Source organism: Perissodus microlepis, chromosome 1 (genome assembly GCF_051167445.1).
Source record: "Perissodus microlepis isolate ML-2025 ecotype Zambia chromosome 1, ASM5116744v1, whole genome shotgun sequence".
In the NCBI taxonomy this organism is placed as follows: domain Eukaryota; kingdom Metazoa; phylum Chordata; class Actinopteri; order Cichliformes; family Cichlidae; genus Perissodus; species Perissodus microlepis.
Window position 1 is genome coordinate 18089851 of NC_140461.1, and position 16790 is coordinate 18106640.

General features: G+C 42.3%; 1 protein-coding gene across 3 annotated transcripts; it reads left to right on the plus strand.

Annotated features, from left to right (window-relative positions):
* The first annotated feature begins 172 nt into the window (after positions 1–172).
* LOC146393694 (rho family-interacting cell polarization regulator 1-like) lies at positions 173–16429 on the plus strand. 3 transcript variants are annotated; one of them, XM_084933028.1, is made up of 17 exons: positions 173–338; positions 3191–3324; positions 3454–3532; positions 3630–3653; positions 3735–3788; positions 6281–6430; positions 6673–6736; positions 6824–6867; positions 6949–7074; positions 8821–8969; positions 9119–9227; positions 9630–9761; positions 11654–12229; positions 12306–12553; positions 14152–14248; positions 14906–14996; positions 15083–16429. In XM_084933028.1, exons 2-17 carry the CDS (start codon positions 3233–3235, stop codon positions 15142–15144), a joined length of 2097 nt encoding a protein of 698 aa, XP_084789154.1. In that variant the 5' UTR covers positions 173–338; positions 3191–3232; the 3' UTR covers positions 15145–16429. The 3 variants fall into 3 exon arrangements, with proteins under 3 accessions (XP_084789154.1, XP_084789138.1, XP_084789145.1); XM_084933012.1 differs by lacking the exon at positions 9630–9761 and having other exon boundaries at positions 174–338; XM_084933019.1 differs by lacking the exon at positions 9630–9761 and having other exon boundaries at positions 174–338; positions 14155–14248.
* Positions 16430–16790: the final 361 nt, after the last annotated feature.

Genomic DNA, 16790 nt, shown 5'->3' on the forward strand with positions numbered 1-16790 from the left:
TACGTAATTGTTGTGTTGTTTTAGGTTAATCAGAGGTTTCCTCCCGCCAAAAATATAAAACTGAATAAAACTGGCTTTATTTGACTTGGGTAACAAGCATTTGTTTGGCATTGCCAGTCTGTCTCTCCTGGACCAAAGCAAGCTTTAACTCTGAAAAATGCGAGCCGGAAGTGGTATGCGGTGCTTGCCGTTGATTTTACTGTGAACACAAAAAACTGCGAAATCAAGGAGAAGGACAGCGCCCCGAATAACTGTAAACCTCTGCAAACTGCGAGCGGCACTGTGCTGGAAATGGGACCGGGGTCGTGTCCTCCGGGTGGTCGGACTTTAAAAGAGAGGTAGGGGGGCTTCTGTTTTTATCCCCAAGGTCACAAGCAGAAGCCTGGTCATTTTCTCTACATGGACATGAGTCCGTCCGCCGTGAAGTTGCCTTGCAGTGATGTTGTCGAAATGAAATCCGCTAGCAGGCTCCACTTTGTCCCTGTTTTTTTTCCCAGCCGCTTTCGGTGTTGTGATTTAGCGGGATGATACTTTAAGGAATAGAGGGGTTAGAGGGAGAGAGAAGAAGGCGTCCTGGTGGAGTTTTTGTGGCCTGTGATGAGCTCCGTGGGGGCCCCGGTGGGATATGTGTGTGTGCGGAATACGAAATGTGGCACGACGGGCGGCTTACAAGTTTTGCGGGTGGGACTCCATCCCCCGGCTGATGGTGGAAGTAAAGAGCAGGGCTGGTCGAGGTGTGTTATCCGACTCAGTGGCCTGCTTTCCGCCGGGTGAGGCTAATCCAGTAATCTGTAATAGAGGTGGTGGCGTTTCATTGTTGCACCATCCTCCTCTTCCTCTTCTTCCTCCTCAAAAACCACAAAAACTACGGATGAGCGCTCTGTCTGCACAGTGGGAGCGACATGGCTGTTTTTGCTCGTCTGCTTCTTAAATGCCTCATAATTGGTCGATTAATTGAAGCCGTTATGATTAATCAGTAGCTGCTTTCCTCCTTATGTGCAGTTTTGTGGTAAAATACACACTTCGGAGCAGTTTTGTTCAGTTTAAACCAGTTAAGACACCACCTTTACCCGGTACCTCTCCATAACCGGCTTTATTTTCAATTATGGAGCATTATAGCTTTAGTAATAAAGACATTAATCAAAATACTATCGTTATGTTTAGTTTAGTTATGGTCGAATCACCATATGTGACAGCTCCAACCTCAACCCTGTGTTTTGGAGAAAAGCTAAAGGACTTTTGATGAGCTTCCATTGTAATATACCTCATGCAGTTGTTTTACTTAGATCTATAGGGTACATGTTATTATTTATTAAGGCAATTTGCACTACCTCTTACACAATGTCAGCCTTATTTTTAGTGTTACTTAACTAACTAACTTATTTTGACTTTTGTTTTGTCTGTTGTGTATTAAATTTCTTAGTATAAGGCCCAAATTAGGCACCTGTAGCACTTTAACTTGTTGTTTATTTGTCATGTTTATCATGTTGCTGTAACACAACAGTTCCCTTTCCTCATTAAATTATCTAGCTAGCTATCTTATCTCCCTGACTACCAAGAAGCCTTCAACCCCCATTCTTGTTCTTTATTTATATACTTTTTCTATTTATTTAAGTTATTATCATTATTGTTATTAAGAAATGTGACATATTCTGACCAAGCTTGTAGTGAAGATAAAAATGCAGATTATTATCTGTCGTATTAAGCTAGCTATATGTGTTTGAGCATTCAGTGAGTGCATTAAAGTTATTTATTTTATTTTATTTTTTGGTTGTTTTTTTTTTTTAAACAAAGCCCTGGTCTTGTGAGGTGTTTGGGAACAGTATCCTCTTTGTTCCCCCCCTGCTGCGTGGAGAGGATTAATCCAGCTAATCATCTCTAATGTATGTAGGGGAAGGGATAAAATCACATCTGATGGAGAGGAAACTGAGCGACTGGGTCTCGTAATTATCAATATAACCAAAGCCCGCTGGTGTATGACATATTTATGTGAGCGTGCAAGATGTGGGTTTCCCTCTGTCTCCTCTGTGTGTGCGTTACCATGATGACTTTGCACTTTCATAGCCAAGTCCTGCACATGTTTGGCTAAAGGTGATTGGTGGTGGGGATGTTTTATCCGTGAAAAACTCTTATAGGGCGTTACACCTTTTCTTTGCCATGTTCTAAGCACGATCAGCTCCAGTTAATCCCCCCTCGTGTGCAGCAACTAAGATTAGTGGGTTTAAGTGGACCCCCCCCTCCTAGTCCCTGTGTGAGAGGAGGAATAAATTCAGGGTGTATACGCTCATATCATATCACTGGTATTGATTGTGATTAGGTTTTGATTGTGTAATCTGTGAGAAACTGGTGCCACAATTCACTGTGTCCTGTACTGACTCATTCACAGACCCCATGTGTTAATATGGGTTTGGCCCCTGCTTGGCGGATTTACTTTGGTTTTAAGTCTGCAATCTCTTTTGTGACTAGTTTAGCTCGGGCACGACCCTCTCTTCCTAAAGTTTTCCCTGACGGCAGCAGCATCGCTCTAATCTGCACCTTTACTAACTTAGCTCAGAGCGGTGAAGGGGTGAAAAGAGATGGTTTTCGATTCTTGGGCCAAACGTCTGTGTAGAATTTCCTGTGTAGAGTCAGCCGTGAGACTTCCTGTATGTACTGTGGTGTTGGATGTGGAGTGGAGGGTGGGTGGAGTGGCAGGGAAGGAAGGGGAAGAGAAGCATAGGCAGACTGCACTCGCTGCTGTTGTCAGCCATGGCCACTGTGGTTGTTGCTAACGTGAAGCTCGCCGTCTTGCAGACAAAGCAGTATGGACACACTGAGGAAGTGAAAGAGGGGATTGCATCCTCTTTTTTTTTCTCCTTTCTGTTTTCTCTGTGCTCTTAGCTGAATCACTGATCGTCTTAAAGGAGCTGCAGTCAGATACAGTGAGGAGCGAAGCTAAGAGGGACATTTTGTTTCTAATATCTGCTTTTTGTGTAACTGCAGGACATGTTCTTCAGTCTGTTAAAGCCACAGTTCTGCACACAACTCTCCAAGCATGTTTCAGCACTGTTGATATCTCTTTAATCAGCAGGTGGGCAGCACCCTTTCTGCCCTACTTGCCTGTTTTGAATGTGCTTAAACTGAATGATCCTGGTGGCCTCATCAGAAATCATCCCATCTATCGCTCTCTTTCTTCCTCCCCCTCCTTCAGCGCCGTTTGATCCAAGAGAAGCGTGCCTTGTAAGGAAGCAGGATGTTCACAGGCTCCACCAAACTGCCACCCACTAAAACCCCCCAGCCCGAGCGGCTGGATGAAGTGTACGCTGCCTTACGCCGAGGCCTACAGTGAGTAAACACATTTCAGGCTCAGTTTAGGGAAGGCTGCCATGTGGAATATCTCTGAACACGCAGGAAACAGCTGGGCCTCTCTCTTTAGCATAAAGAAAGCAAAGATGATTTCTTTTTCGCCATCAGGTCGTACCTGCAGGTTCACCAGCTGGAGCTGGACAGCCTGGGTCAGCAGATCAGAGAAAACAAGAGGAATGGTCGCTTGGTGAGTCAAACCAGTCGCACCAGTACTGGCTGTGATCGGTATCATCATCCGCTGCTTTGATTTGTGTTTTTGATCGGTGTGTTTTTTTTCTCTGCAGGGGTCTTTGTATGAGTTGGATAAGGTGAGATTCAGGCAATGAAACTGAAATAAATAATTTTCTTTACTAGTTTGGCAAGTGTAATAATCATATTCTTCTCTGCAGCACGTGAAAGCCATTGAGAGGTTCATGCGTCGCTTGGAGTTCCACCTCAGCAAGGTGTGTATTTACACATTCAACCCGTAATGAATGGCAGTGAGGGAAAGGACAACAGGCCATTGAAAAGGTGCTGCTCTGTATAATTCAGTAGGGCATTTTAGCATCTTTCAGCACATCACATCAAAACAATACATTATTTTTAATGGCTGCTGTGGACCAGTGTCTTTGTTCACTCAGTGCTTGGGAGGCAGCTATTTATAGCAACAAGTCCCTGATAAAGCCAGTTTGTAGAGATGCCAGGATACCAGATACCCAGTACCAGTAGAATTACATGATTCCAGAAACAAAAACCAAATGATTACTCCTTTATTAAAAAATCATTTTTAAATCTCTGACATGGTGACGGCACTCTGTTTATTTGAATTGTTAACATTATATTTTGGAGACACGACACAGGCTGAAATGTTAGTATGGTTGCTCAGTAACCTGCTAACATTACCTTGAGGTATAAAGTTAGTTACATTAGCTTAGGCATTTGTATAATGTTCGCTAGGGATGGGTTTTAAAGCCTAAAATCCAAACTTGTTTATGAAGCACATTGAAACATCACATGCACACTTCAATAAATCAAAAGGAATCATCTGATTTGAAAGTGGTTTAATTACGCAGACATTCACCAGTAACGGTCGAAGTGCGTACTGTTAGAAAGACGTTGACGAGATTCAGGAGTTTCACGTGGTTGATGATAGGTACCATAGCAACAGCAGTGGCTGCAGTGACTCCAGAAACATAGTTTGACTATCGTATAGATGCGTGTCCCCCGTCTGGATGCACGGCATGAGTTTTGTATCTAAAACGTTGCATTCATCCGTGTATTCTAAATTTTACTGCAGGTTTTATTTAAGCCTTTTGAAATAGGATGATTCCTTTTGATACACCCTTTATATCCAAAAAACTTACAAAAATACAAGAGACAATACAACAGCCTAAATACTTAAGCTCCCACCCCTCGTTGAAAGCCACAGAATAAATATGAGTTTTAAGCTTTACTTTAAAAATGTGCAAGGTGGGTACAGCCTAGCATGAGCCTGCTCATTCCACTGTTTAGGGCCTAAAACATAAAATACATTAATAACAAAAATAACATTTAAAGAAATATTGTATATTTCAAGAAAATCTGTGATATTTCTGATACAGAAGAAAACATTACTGAATAATGTTTTATCAATGCCTGGTACAGGCAGCAGCATTTGTAAGTGTTAGTAAATGAATTCCCACATTTCCAGTAAGGTTCTGTCATTGATGATGCACTTCCTAATTTAAAGTGCAACTCTACTAAAACAAGCTGCAGCATTATAGTGTAATAGTGATGACACAGCACAAGTCAAATGTTAGCACAGAAATGGCCTGGGTAGGGTTTTCCCCAGTAACTTTAGGTCAAAGTATAAAATACATGCTTAACTAAAATAGCAGTGCACACTTTACCAAACAAAATGCTAAATATGTATGCCAGAATAACATCATAAAGTACTTCCTTATCTGACTCATAATGCCTTTCTTATCAACAAGTCTGTTTGAGCCTAACCAACACGAGAGTTTTAACACAAAGACGGATACCGATATGTGTCATGTGTGTTTCTTGCACATGAAACATAAAACTTTTTCCCTAGAATTTGCCATTTATTTGTTCATTTATTGGATCAGCTGACTGTTGTGTTTGTGGCGTTCCAAATGTGCTGCTGACAGAGAAGCTGCAGGCTGATGTGGTATTGATGTCAGCCTGCTGTGCGAGCTGCAATGCAGCATGGACACTAAAGTTTGTGAATGTAATAACTTAAGAATGAAGCGACGTAGGATTTTGAAATTCACGCCACAGGTGCATCTACAAAAACTGTTGGGCAAGTTTGAATACTTGTGAATTCTAGTGACTCCAACCTCAACTTTTCTGAAAATCACCTAGGATTTTCAAATTTATGCCATAGGAGCATCTAATAGGATGCTGAGTGGTTGCATTAGTCACCACCAGTATTTTTTAATTTTCATTTATCGGACGTTATCAGTGTTGCTACTGACAGATTGGTAGATGGCTAATATTAGTCGAAAATATCGACCCTGAAGATAGACTAGAAAACTTGTAGACGTAGTTTGCCTCCATTAGTTCTCCAAAAATGGCGTCCTTGCAACACTCTGTACTAAAAAAGAAAAAGTACCATCACATTTTCAGAGTTTTGGTAGTGAGAGGTGTTTTGGATCTTTTGACATCCCTGGTTTGCACTGCCTGATGGCCACACGAAAAAGCAGAGATTAAGATTTGCTGGTGGAACATGTAGAAGTTAAAGAGGAAGCTATTTTCTCAGGAGGTGGTGGAGACCAAAACAGAGCAAAGGGGATGCTGAATATCGGATTTAAATTCAGCAGACAACTCCCAAAGCACGCTAATGTTGCTTTGTCACTCATTATATAACCTGCAACATTTATGAAACAAACATTAATGCTATTTTGTTTGATTAAACCGCAAAGGCACTAAACTTTTGTAATGTTTGCATTTCCAGGTTGAAGAACTGTACGATGCTTATTGTATACAGCGGCGACTGCGTGATGGAGCTAGCAAGATGGTGGCAGCCTTTAACTCTGCCAGTGGCAGCAAGGAGGCCCGAGAGAGTCTGAGTGAAGCCAACAAGGGCTACAGGGAATGTACAGAGGCAAGTAATGGGTGTGGTTCTGTTAGATGTTTCTATCATAACATGATTGTTTGTGTGTTTTGGGCTGAAGTGAATGACTAGTGAATTACCGATTAATCCAAAACCAAAGAAAAAACACATCTAAGAAGCAGAAAACATGAAATATCTGCCAAATTGACTAATAAGTCGCTAATTTTTTCGGCTCTTAATTTAATAGGACGCTGTACAATATTTAAAGCTGTGTCTGCTTTTTTTCTCTGTAGCACATGTGCTCACTTGAGAGCGAATTAGAAAGTCATATGGGAGAATTTCATGTGAAGATGAAGGGTGAGTCGCTTTCTTAGCCCATGTGACTTCCCATTTGCTGCACTGTAAATGAGCTCAATTCTCACTTCTCAGTTTCTGATGTTTCAGGACTGGCTGGATTTGCACGTCTGTGCGCTGGCGACCAGTATGAGGTAGCACAAACACACAGGCGCACATTTTTATTTGCGTATCTGCGTCACCATTATCACACCCACTATTTTTGGCCCCGGCAGGTTCTGATGCGTTACGGTCGCCAGCGCTGGAGACTACGAGGCCGCGTAGAAGTCAGCAACAAGCAGATGTGGGATAGCGAAGAGTATATTTTCCTGCCTCTCATCACAGAACTGCTGTCAATCAAGGTAATGATACCACATTTATGTAAATCTTATGGAAAACCTGCAGTGTGTTAGTTCATCTTTTACTAACTCTTACAGCCATTTTAATATGCAAAACACTACAAACAGTTTGCTAGTAGGAAGTGTTATAATTTTTTGTTTTTAAGCAAATGACAGATGTTATTGGTCCCCAAAGGTCAGAAAGTTCCAATAACAGTGACTGATCACATGCTCTGTGTACAGAGGGTGTATCCTCCCACCTGGGTTTGTTTCCAGCCCTGACAATTTACTCCACTCCATTCTCTCCCCACGTTTATTACATCCAGCTGCCTCAAAAAAAAAAATCAGCAAATCAAAAAAAAAGCAGCTCAACAAGTAGAAAGGCGAAATAATAAAGTCATAATAAAGTAAAGTCATAAATAAGTAAAATAACTCAGTAATATTCATGAAAGTCAGTCGAAGCAAGAAAATAAACCCATTTTTGGGTCAGACAAGTACATAGATGACAATATGGTGAGACAGAAGGACCACAAGGAAAAACATGTAGAGCAAACATGTAAAACATGTATGTCTTAAAATACAATTTTGTACCATCTTTAATGACTTTAAACAGCAGGCAGTGCCAGTGAGACATGAGAGATTGTTGAAGCTGTTAAAAAAATAGGCGATGATCAGTGAGTAGCAGTATGGGCTTATACAGATGTGATTGATGGAGACATGTCTAGAGAAGGCATAGGAGAGGAACTGTGGTACCACATGAGAAGGATGTGAGGGTGGTTAAGGTCACGTATGAGGACAGAGACACAGTGGTGAGGTGTTTGGTAGGAGGGACAGATGGGTATAAGGTGGAGGTAGGATTACATGAGAGATCAGCTTTGAGCACCTCCTTGTTTGCAGTGGTGGTGGACAGGTTGACAGGTGAGGTCACACATGTTTGCAGACAACAATGGGATTAGTAGTGAGAGTAAGGAGCAGGAAGAGCGTCTGGAAAGGTGGAGGTATAAAAGTAAAGGAGATGAAGAGGAGTAAAAGTCAGTAGAAGCAAAAAAACCCAAAAAACTTATGTGTGTGAATGTAGTGGTGTAAATAGCTGGAGTCACCCATCCAAACAACAGGAAGTGTACAAGAGAGGTGAAGAAGAGAGTTCAGGCGGCAGCGGGAGGTACAGGATTGGACATCAGTACATCAGAGAGAGCTTAAAGACAAAAGTTAGAGGGGCGAGGCTGAGACGGTTCAGACGTGCAGAGGAGGGATGGTGGATATATCGGACAAACGATGGCAGAATAAAGCAGCTCAGTAAGCAGAGAGTGAGACGTGTAGCAGACAGTGTTTGAAATAAAACTATAAAGATGAGGATAAGGACGGATGTGCTGGGTTATTTCATGAGGTAGTTAGATACTTCCTGTAGCAGTGGAGCTGAACCGTGATCTTTATCATGTTTTGACTACACTAGAAAAAATACTTGTTGGTGGTCAGTTCGGTTTGTCACATACGCCCAGAATAACTCCCTAATATATTCCCTGCTGTTAGAGACGTGATTCATTCATTTCTTTAGACTTTGTCTTTGTTTTCTTTGGTTGTTTGTTTTTTCTATGTACAGATTAACAACTTCTAGACAGATAATTCTGTAGTCATAATAAAAGTAATAATAACCTTTACCCTTGCTCTTACACACGTTCATATATGTGCGTTTGTATCCACCTCTCAAAGCTTTAGATGACCACATGGTCTCTGCTCTCACGATGGGGTTTGTATTCTTCTGTTTCTAAGGTGACGGAGCTGAAGAGCCTGGCCAATCACGTGGTGGTGGGCAGCGTGTCCTGCGAAATGCTCGATCTGTTCTGCCCGCTGCCTCAAACACTCGCCGTGGATATCAATGACCTCGGGACAGTAAAACTGAACCTGGAGGTCACCTGGAGGTATTCAGACCTGCTACACACACACACACACACACACACACACACACACACACACACACACACACACACACACACACCTCAGTTTACATGTGCAGCTTTTTTTTAATCCATTATTCACACGTCTTTTGTCTTGTTTCTTCTTTCTTCAGTCCGTTTGACAAGGATGACCAGACATCTTCCTCCAGCACAGTTTCTAAACGCCTGCTGTCCAATCAGAGCCCTCCAGACACACCCTCTATGCGAGAGCAGGTGTTTTATGTGAGTGACAACATGAGAAACATTCACCTCCAGCTTTTTCCACTAACAACTTCTCCTTCACACCTGTTCTCCTAACATCGCTCGGTCCCAATTCCCAAAAATCAGCTTCTTGCATTTATGCTAAACTGATGGGTGTCATTACTGTGGTTTCACTGGCCTGTTCTGTTTCAGCTGCTCCCCGACTGCTTCCTCTGTAGCGGTAGTGCTGATGTGTGTGAGCATGTTCGCAGAGGGTTGTGTGGGTGTGGTCGTGATGTGCCTGAGGCGAGCAGAGTGAACGATAGCCGTAGCGTGTTGTGTGACAGCAGCAGTATGTTGGAGCGGAGCTGTGGTCCTTGTAGCTGTTTAGTAGTGGTTGAGTAGAATTCCAATATGTTCCTCCTCTTCCTCGCCTCGATGAAGAGCATGGCTCGGTGTAGGCACTGGCAGAGCCGCTTGCTGGTCAAGGCCTTCCACGGGGTGGCGGCGGACAGGGCGGCGACCTTCCGTTGTGAATTCAGCCATGCAGCGCCTCAGTTCACCACAGCAGAGTCGGTGTGTTGGGATGTAGTCGTAGCTGTAATTTAGTTTATAGTGACGGAACAATTATTAACTAGTTTGTTAATATCCAATCAGATCCTAACCCCCCCCCTCAAAAAAACCCCAAAAACTGATTGTGTTTAATTTTTAATCCCAACTGATCCAAGTTTTGTTGCGGAGATTTGAGTTTTTCTTATTTAATCAAGAAAGTTCAGTGTTTAAAGTAATGACATTTCACAAGTTACCAAGGTCCCAAAATTGTCCATCAACATCGCCTACACACAATCTTGCTATTGCTGGGTTGGACCCTCTTTTACCTTCGTTACCTCCTTAATTCTTCATGGCACAGATTCAACAAGGTGCTGGAAATGTTCCTCAGAGGTTTGGTTCATAATAACATGATAGCATCCCAAAGGTGCTCTCTTGGATTGAGATCTGATTGTGGAGGCCGTTGGAGTACAGTGAAGTTATTGTCATATTTAAAAGTTGCAGTTTGAGATGATTTAAGTTTCGTGACACAGTGCGGGCTCCTGCTGGAAGCTTTCAGCAGAGAGAGGATGGTGGTCATGAAGGGATGGACATGATCAGCAACAATACTGAGGTAGTCTGTGGTGTTTAAGTATGGTTGGTTGTTGTGAAGGGGCTCAAAGTGTGTGGGAAAAAACATAGCCTCCACCACCAGAAGCACTCTGAAGCGTTGACACACAGGATGGGTCCATGCTTTCATGCTTACTTCAAATTCTGACCCTGCCATCTGAATGTGGCAGCAGGAATTGAGACTGATCAGGCCAGGAAACATTATTCCAGTCTTCTGTTGTCCGATGTTGGGGTTTCCTCAGTTTCCTTTTGATAGCTAAGAGGAGCAGCACCAAGTGTGGTCTTCTGCTGTAGCCCATCTGCTCCAAGGTTTGATGTGCTGCCATTCTTCTCTGATGTCTGGCATCAACAAAGCATTTTCAGCCAGAGAGCTGCTGCTCACTGGATAGTTTCTCTTTTTCAGACGGTTCTTTGTAAATCCCAGAGATGCTTATGTGGGGAAAATTGGTGCCAAGCCCATCTGGCACCAAAACCACACCATATTTGAAATCATTTAAATCCGAGCTCTTCCCCATTCTGATACTTTTTGAACATGCAGTTTGAACATGTGATTGGATGATTAGAGATTTGCATTAACGCAAAGTTGAACAGGTGTAACTAATGAAGGGGCTGATTAGTACATGTTACACTGTTGAGAATATTAGCAAAAAAACTGAGTGAGAAACCTAGGACACTGCATGCTCGTACAGAAGCATCTCTGCTTTATCACCTGTTTTACTCTAATTAGAACTACATTTACAAAATAAAAATCTTACGTCTAATAGGACCAGAAACAAGTGAGTTCATATGATAAACTCATCAGTAGAGCTTTTTTTCATAGATCACTGTGACATCAGCTTTACTTTTGTCCTGTCTTTCTCCCCTCAGACCCAACATTCATGTTACATGGCCGGCCCTCCCTGAGCCCGGCTCTGCCTGAAGTTTCTTCCTGTTAAAAGGAAGTTTTTCCTTCCCACTGTTGCCAAGTGCTTGCTCACTGTCCGATTGTTGGTATTTTCTCTATATTATCGTAGAGTCTTTCTCTTCCAGTCTAAAGCACCTTGAGGTCACTGTTGTTGTGGTTTGGCCCTATCCAGATAAAACTGAACTTTTCAGGGGATCATGTCCAACTTGAGAAACTGTGGCTTTGTTTTTGTGAAAACCCTGGAAACAGTCAGATTACTTTAGTTGAATGCTTTTATCTTTAATCTTCCCCCATTTAAAGCTTTAAGGATATAATTTAATGATAGGTGTTCAGTTAGCATTGTGCTGCGTATCACAGTACAGGTGATTTAGTTTCTTGTTCTGATCTCGTTTCCTTTCATCTCTAGTCTCTGCTGAAGCGTCAGGGGGAAATGGAGAATGGGACGGTCTGGTCCAACTCCTCTGAATCCTCCGATGACTCATCCAGTCCAGCACTGGCTCATCACGCTCAGAGACTGACGGCGTCCAACTTGCTGCAAACCACTCTCACCACTCAGCTGTCATTCACGCCACACAAGTCCAGTGCATCAACGCCCTCGCTCTCATCCAACCAAGAGGAGGATGAGACCGAAACTGGGGAGGTTTTTCCTCAGACGAATGGCCATCTGCAGGCTTCCTTCTCCCACGGCCTCGCCAGTGAGAGCAGCCCGGATTGTACCGCAACTGACAGAGTGTCTGTCCAATCAGAGGAGCTCTCTGAAACCTCGGCAGACCTGAGCTGCTCCTGCCCCGACATCTCTCTGCCTCCTGTGGCGTTTGTGCCTGCGGAGGTGAACGATGACGCGTCCGTGGACTCGTTAGCCCAGGCTGAACAGACTGAAGCACAGACAGACACTGAAGCAGCAGCAGAGGAACACAAGGTAGACCAAAGTCAACCACATCAGCCCGTCCAGGAGATGAAACATGGCGAGGACGCTCCAGCGGTGAGTTCAGGAATATATTTAACACATTCGTGTATAAACAGCGACGTATTTAACTCCTCCGTGTGTTTCTCCTCAGCCTCCTTTCCCCACATCTGCGAGTTTTAACCAGGAAGTCGAAACTGCCCTTGAAAGCTTCGACTTTCTCAACTGCTCTGATCTCGATGAAGAAGAGGAAGAAGAACAAGAAGACAGAGGAGAGAAAGAAGAGGAGAGAGGAGAAAAGGAAGAGCGGGATAATAAATGTAAAGAGGACCAAAACACAAAGGAAGAGGAGGAAATAAAGGAGGAAGAAAAGAATGCAGAGAACCTGTACTGTGGAGGAAGGTCAGTCAGTGTGGGGACAGAAATGTTTGTCGACCGTGTCCACAACTGTTAACCTCGGTTTCTTTATAACTATAAAGCTCCACACCAGCAGGTAGGAGCTGGTATGGAGCTTTACAGTTAAGTATAAACACAACTTTAAAAACTAATCATTAACCAAACTCAGAGAAACATGGAGCATTTAGGAGCTGATGAGAGACCCAAAAAGAAGCAAAATGAGAGGGAAAATTTTTGAAGATTAACATCAGGAATCATTCTTGTGTCTCCATTTCTTCCATTGTCTTGAACATGTTTAGATTTTGATCCTCAGAGGTCATCGTGGCAGTAATTCTAGTTTAATCATCAACAGTCAGGTCTCCTCAGTACACTACTACAGTGTTTCCAGGTATTTGGCAGACGGATATTTCCAGCCATAATCTGCTGTGCAAATGCTGTTTATTATATTTCTTACTGTGTTATGAAATATCACAGCTTTGTTAACAACACTGTAGATGTTTAAAGTTCCTGATATCTGTGACTCTGAACTAAAAGGTAGAAATGTGAGTTTTATTCTGACTCTGTTGCTCGTAATAATTTAATGTGGCCGCTAATGTATACACGTGTACACATACTGTATGTCAAAGATGGACGTGGCTTACCAGAGGGGGTGAGGGGCAACTCTCCCCTCCCTATCTGTATGGCTCTCACTTTCCTTCAGTAGTTTTTGAGCTGCTCTACATTGCAAACAACAATCAAATTAGAAACTGCTGTTAACTTTCAGCACTCACAATCCGTGACAATAGGACTTACCCTGCTTTGGGAGGACGATCCCATTCTTTTTAAAGATTTTATTACATCACTAAGCTATTTGAGAGTAAAAACTATCATTAAACAACTAAACAAAACAGAAATGCACCGTATTCAGAGTCTCAGGAGACTCAGAAAAATCCTAGAAATATTCCTGCTGTGTGTCAAACACATTGATATCAGATTTCCCTACAAGAGTGAGCTGTGCAGCTTCTTCTTTCTACCTGTTAGCAGCTACACACTGCTGTTGTGATATCCTGCAGTTATTCTACCTTTTTTCTTTTTTTTCTTTTGATTTACTAGTGGTTGTGAAGCTGCTGCGACAGGCTGATATAGAGGAGCTTTAAAACTGCTGATCTCTGTAAATCCAAGTTTTCTTCTTGCTTGTGTGGATATTTGCAGACCTGGGCAAAAGTGGACTCTGGGCTTGACATAATCAAAGCGGACTACTGTAGAGGAATATTTATTAAACTGACAGCATTTTGTGCTGTTGAAATTTGGGATTATTTCATATTTTTAGCTTGTTTGTCCAGTTTCAAAGCACCAGGGTGGTGATGGCCAAAATAGAGTTTCAAAAAGAAACCAAATGGCTGATGTCACAATGCCTGTGCATCTTTTTTTATACAGTCTGTGTGTACATATATGTTTATGTGAGCTTCTTTATGCCCGGTAAAACGTAACCGTGACGTTCTGTCTCAGAAACAGAAGTAACTCTAAATCGAGCGATCCAGGCTGAACGTGGTACTCTGTGTCAGTGAGCAGGTGGGCGATAGCATGTATGTCAGTGTCACAGAATTTTGTTTTGTCTCACTCAGCAGTGACGAGGAAGAGGAGGCTGATGGTCTTGAGATCCTTATGGAAGCTCCAGAAGGATTTAGGAACTCTGATGAAGATCGTTTCTCTGAATCACAGGTAAACAGACTATAATGTTCTTTAATGCTCTGCGATTGATTAAGGTGTGGCAATGTGAGATGTTACATCTGTGATTGTAGCTCGTTAACAGCAGCATTACTATTTATTGCAGTTTTCTTATAAAAATGCAGTGTTTTATAGTTGCTGTGGTCCATCCCACTTTAACTCTGGAACTGTGTGTGTGTCATCTGTCATACCAAGTCTGTTTCTAGGTAGTGTGCAGAATTTTGTTTGCACAATGACAATAAAGGAATTTGAGTAAGAGTAGAATTTTGGGACATAATTATTCACACTGTGTGTTCAGGGTAAAGCCTCAATCATACTTTTTGTGTTTGTGAATCTGAGTTGAGTGACATAAATTGTATCATCTCACATGGGGTGTTGCATGTTTGCTTTTTGTGATCATACTGACGTGTCCATGGAGAATACACCACTAAAGGGAGGAGCCGAAAGAAGCGTATCAGAGTGCAGGGGGTGTAGCAATCCTTAACGTGTTTTAGTGCACACACACATCTAAGAGGGTCGGTGCATATTCTAAATGCATGATGCATATATACATTCATGTTTTATGGTCACCATCTGATGTAGGTAACCTGAATCTATAAGGTGCTGCACTGTGCTGCCTTTACCAATGAAGAATTGTGTTTTATTTTTCAGGAGTCGAGCGTGGGTGACGTGCAGGATTTGGGTCATATAGAAATTTCTGAGGGTAAGGAAGAGGAGCACAGCGAGGGAGGCGAGGATGACGGTGAGGAGACCGTCAGTAAACACAGGTGGTAGTTCTTCAAACTGCAGGTGTGAGGGGTTTAATTTTCCCTCTTTTTAATCTCACAGGAAAGGATCAGGAAGAGGGTTGTTCTAGTCCCAGCCAGGTGGACCTACCTGACTTCGAGTGAGACCACGGATCCACACTTAAACCATTTCTCCCACTCTGGTGCCATCTGTGTCCCTCTTACACTGCAGGATTGGAGGCCTTGAGGATGTTCCACTTACTGCTCAGACAAACAGGCTCCTCCCAATCACGGTGGAGTTTGTGCACATATTCGCCTTGTTCTCACCAGGAATGATAAACCTCGAGGTTTCTATACCTCAGTCGTGACTGTAAACACACACATACACACACACTTCCTCCTCTTCGTCCTCTGACAGTAATCATACTTTGAACGCAGACTTTATCATGTGCTCTGGGTTAAAGTGGGACCCAACTTAAGTTTACACTTTCATAAACTGCTCCTGTCATGTAAAAAAAAAAACATTTCAGGAACAGCTTAAAAAGCGGCCTTTTTTGTTTTTGTTTTTTTTTTTAAGTGATCTAATCATTTTCAGGTGGTTTTATAATTTCAAGTTGATGTTTTTCAAGCTACAGAGACGCATACAATCAGCTACCAAGATGCATTATAGTGACTTCAGAAAAAAAAAAAAAAAAGAGTATTTGTGGATATGGAAGAACTACCGAGGTATTGATTTTCAGTGTTAACTCTCTGCACAGCCCGGAGCTCTTTCATTGCGAGAGGACAGGGCTTCATGAGCATGTGATGTTTGTCTGAAGACATGAAGTCATTTCCAAAGCAGCAATGTACCCTGAAAGTGAGAATTTTAAGCTTTCAGAGACAGTTAATGTTTAGAAACACACTCGGAGTGAATTTAAAGGTCAAAATTGTACCAGCGCCTAAGCTGTTATTAGAAATGAACACTTGAAGGATAGCAGAAGTGCGAAACTGTATTTAAACCTGCATGTGTAGCTGCCTCACACACACATACATACACACACACACACACACACACACACTGCCAGCATGTCTGCATTACAAAGCTCAGCTGATCAGTTTAAGTGTGTAAGCTATGCTCCGCTCTGAGAAAGCCATCCGGTCTGTGACTGTGTCAAAAAAAAAGAAGGAAAAAAAAAAAAGCCGTCTCACGGGGGCGATATAGTCCGTCATGCTTTACATGTTTCTTTAACAGCCTCGTCATTCAGAAAGTGCCTCAAGCGACGTTTAGGTTTTAAATGCCACGACAGGAGAGATCAGGCAAAGAGAACAGTGTTTATTTTCTGAATTACTTTGAGAGTGTGCACAATAAGAGATATTTACTGTTTCATATAAAGAATTGTATATGTCTTGAAATGTCGAAATGTTTATGTTCAGAAATGTTTAAACTTTATAAAGGTTTCTTTAAAATTAACACGTGCTGCTGTGTTGAATGAATCAACTTTAGTCTCGCATGTCATCAGGAATGTGAAAGTATTTTATGTCCCCAAAATAACAGGAAAATGTACAGATGTCTGTTAAGGTGAGACTTGGTTACCTCTTAACTAGATACCACTCAGTCATGGTTATATGAGCAGCCTCCCACCAAAGGCTTAAAGTGACCAAAGTGGGATTGTTTATGGATATTTATACTTCCTGTTGTTGCATTTTTACTTTTAAAATTGTTTCTTACTACAAACTCACCAGCTACTTTATAAGTACACCTGTTCAGCTGCTTAACACAAGTATCTAATCAGCCAGTCACGTAGCAGCAACTCAAATGTATTTAGGCAGGT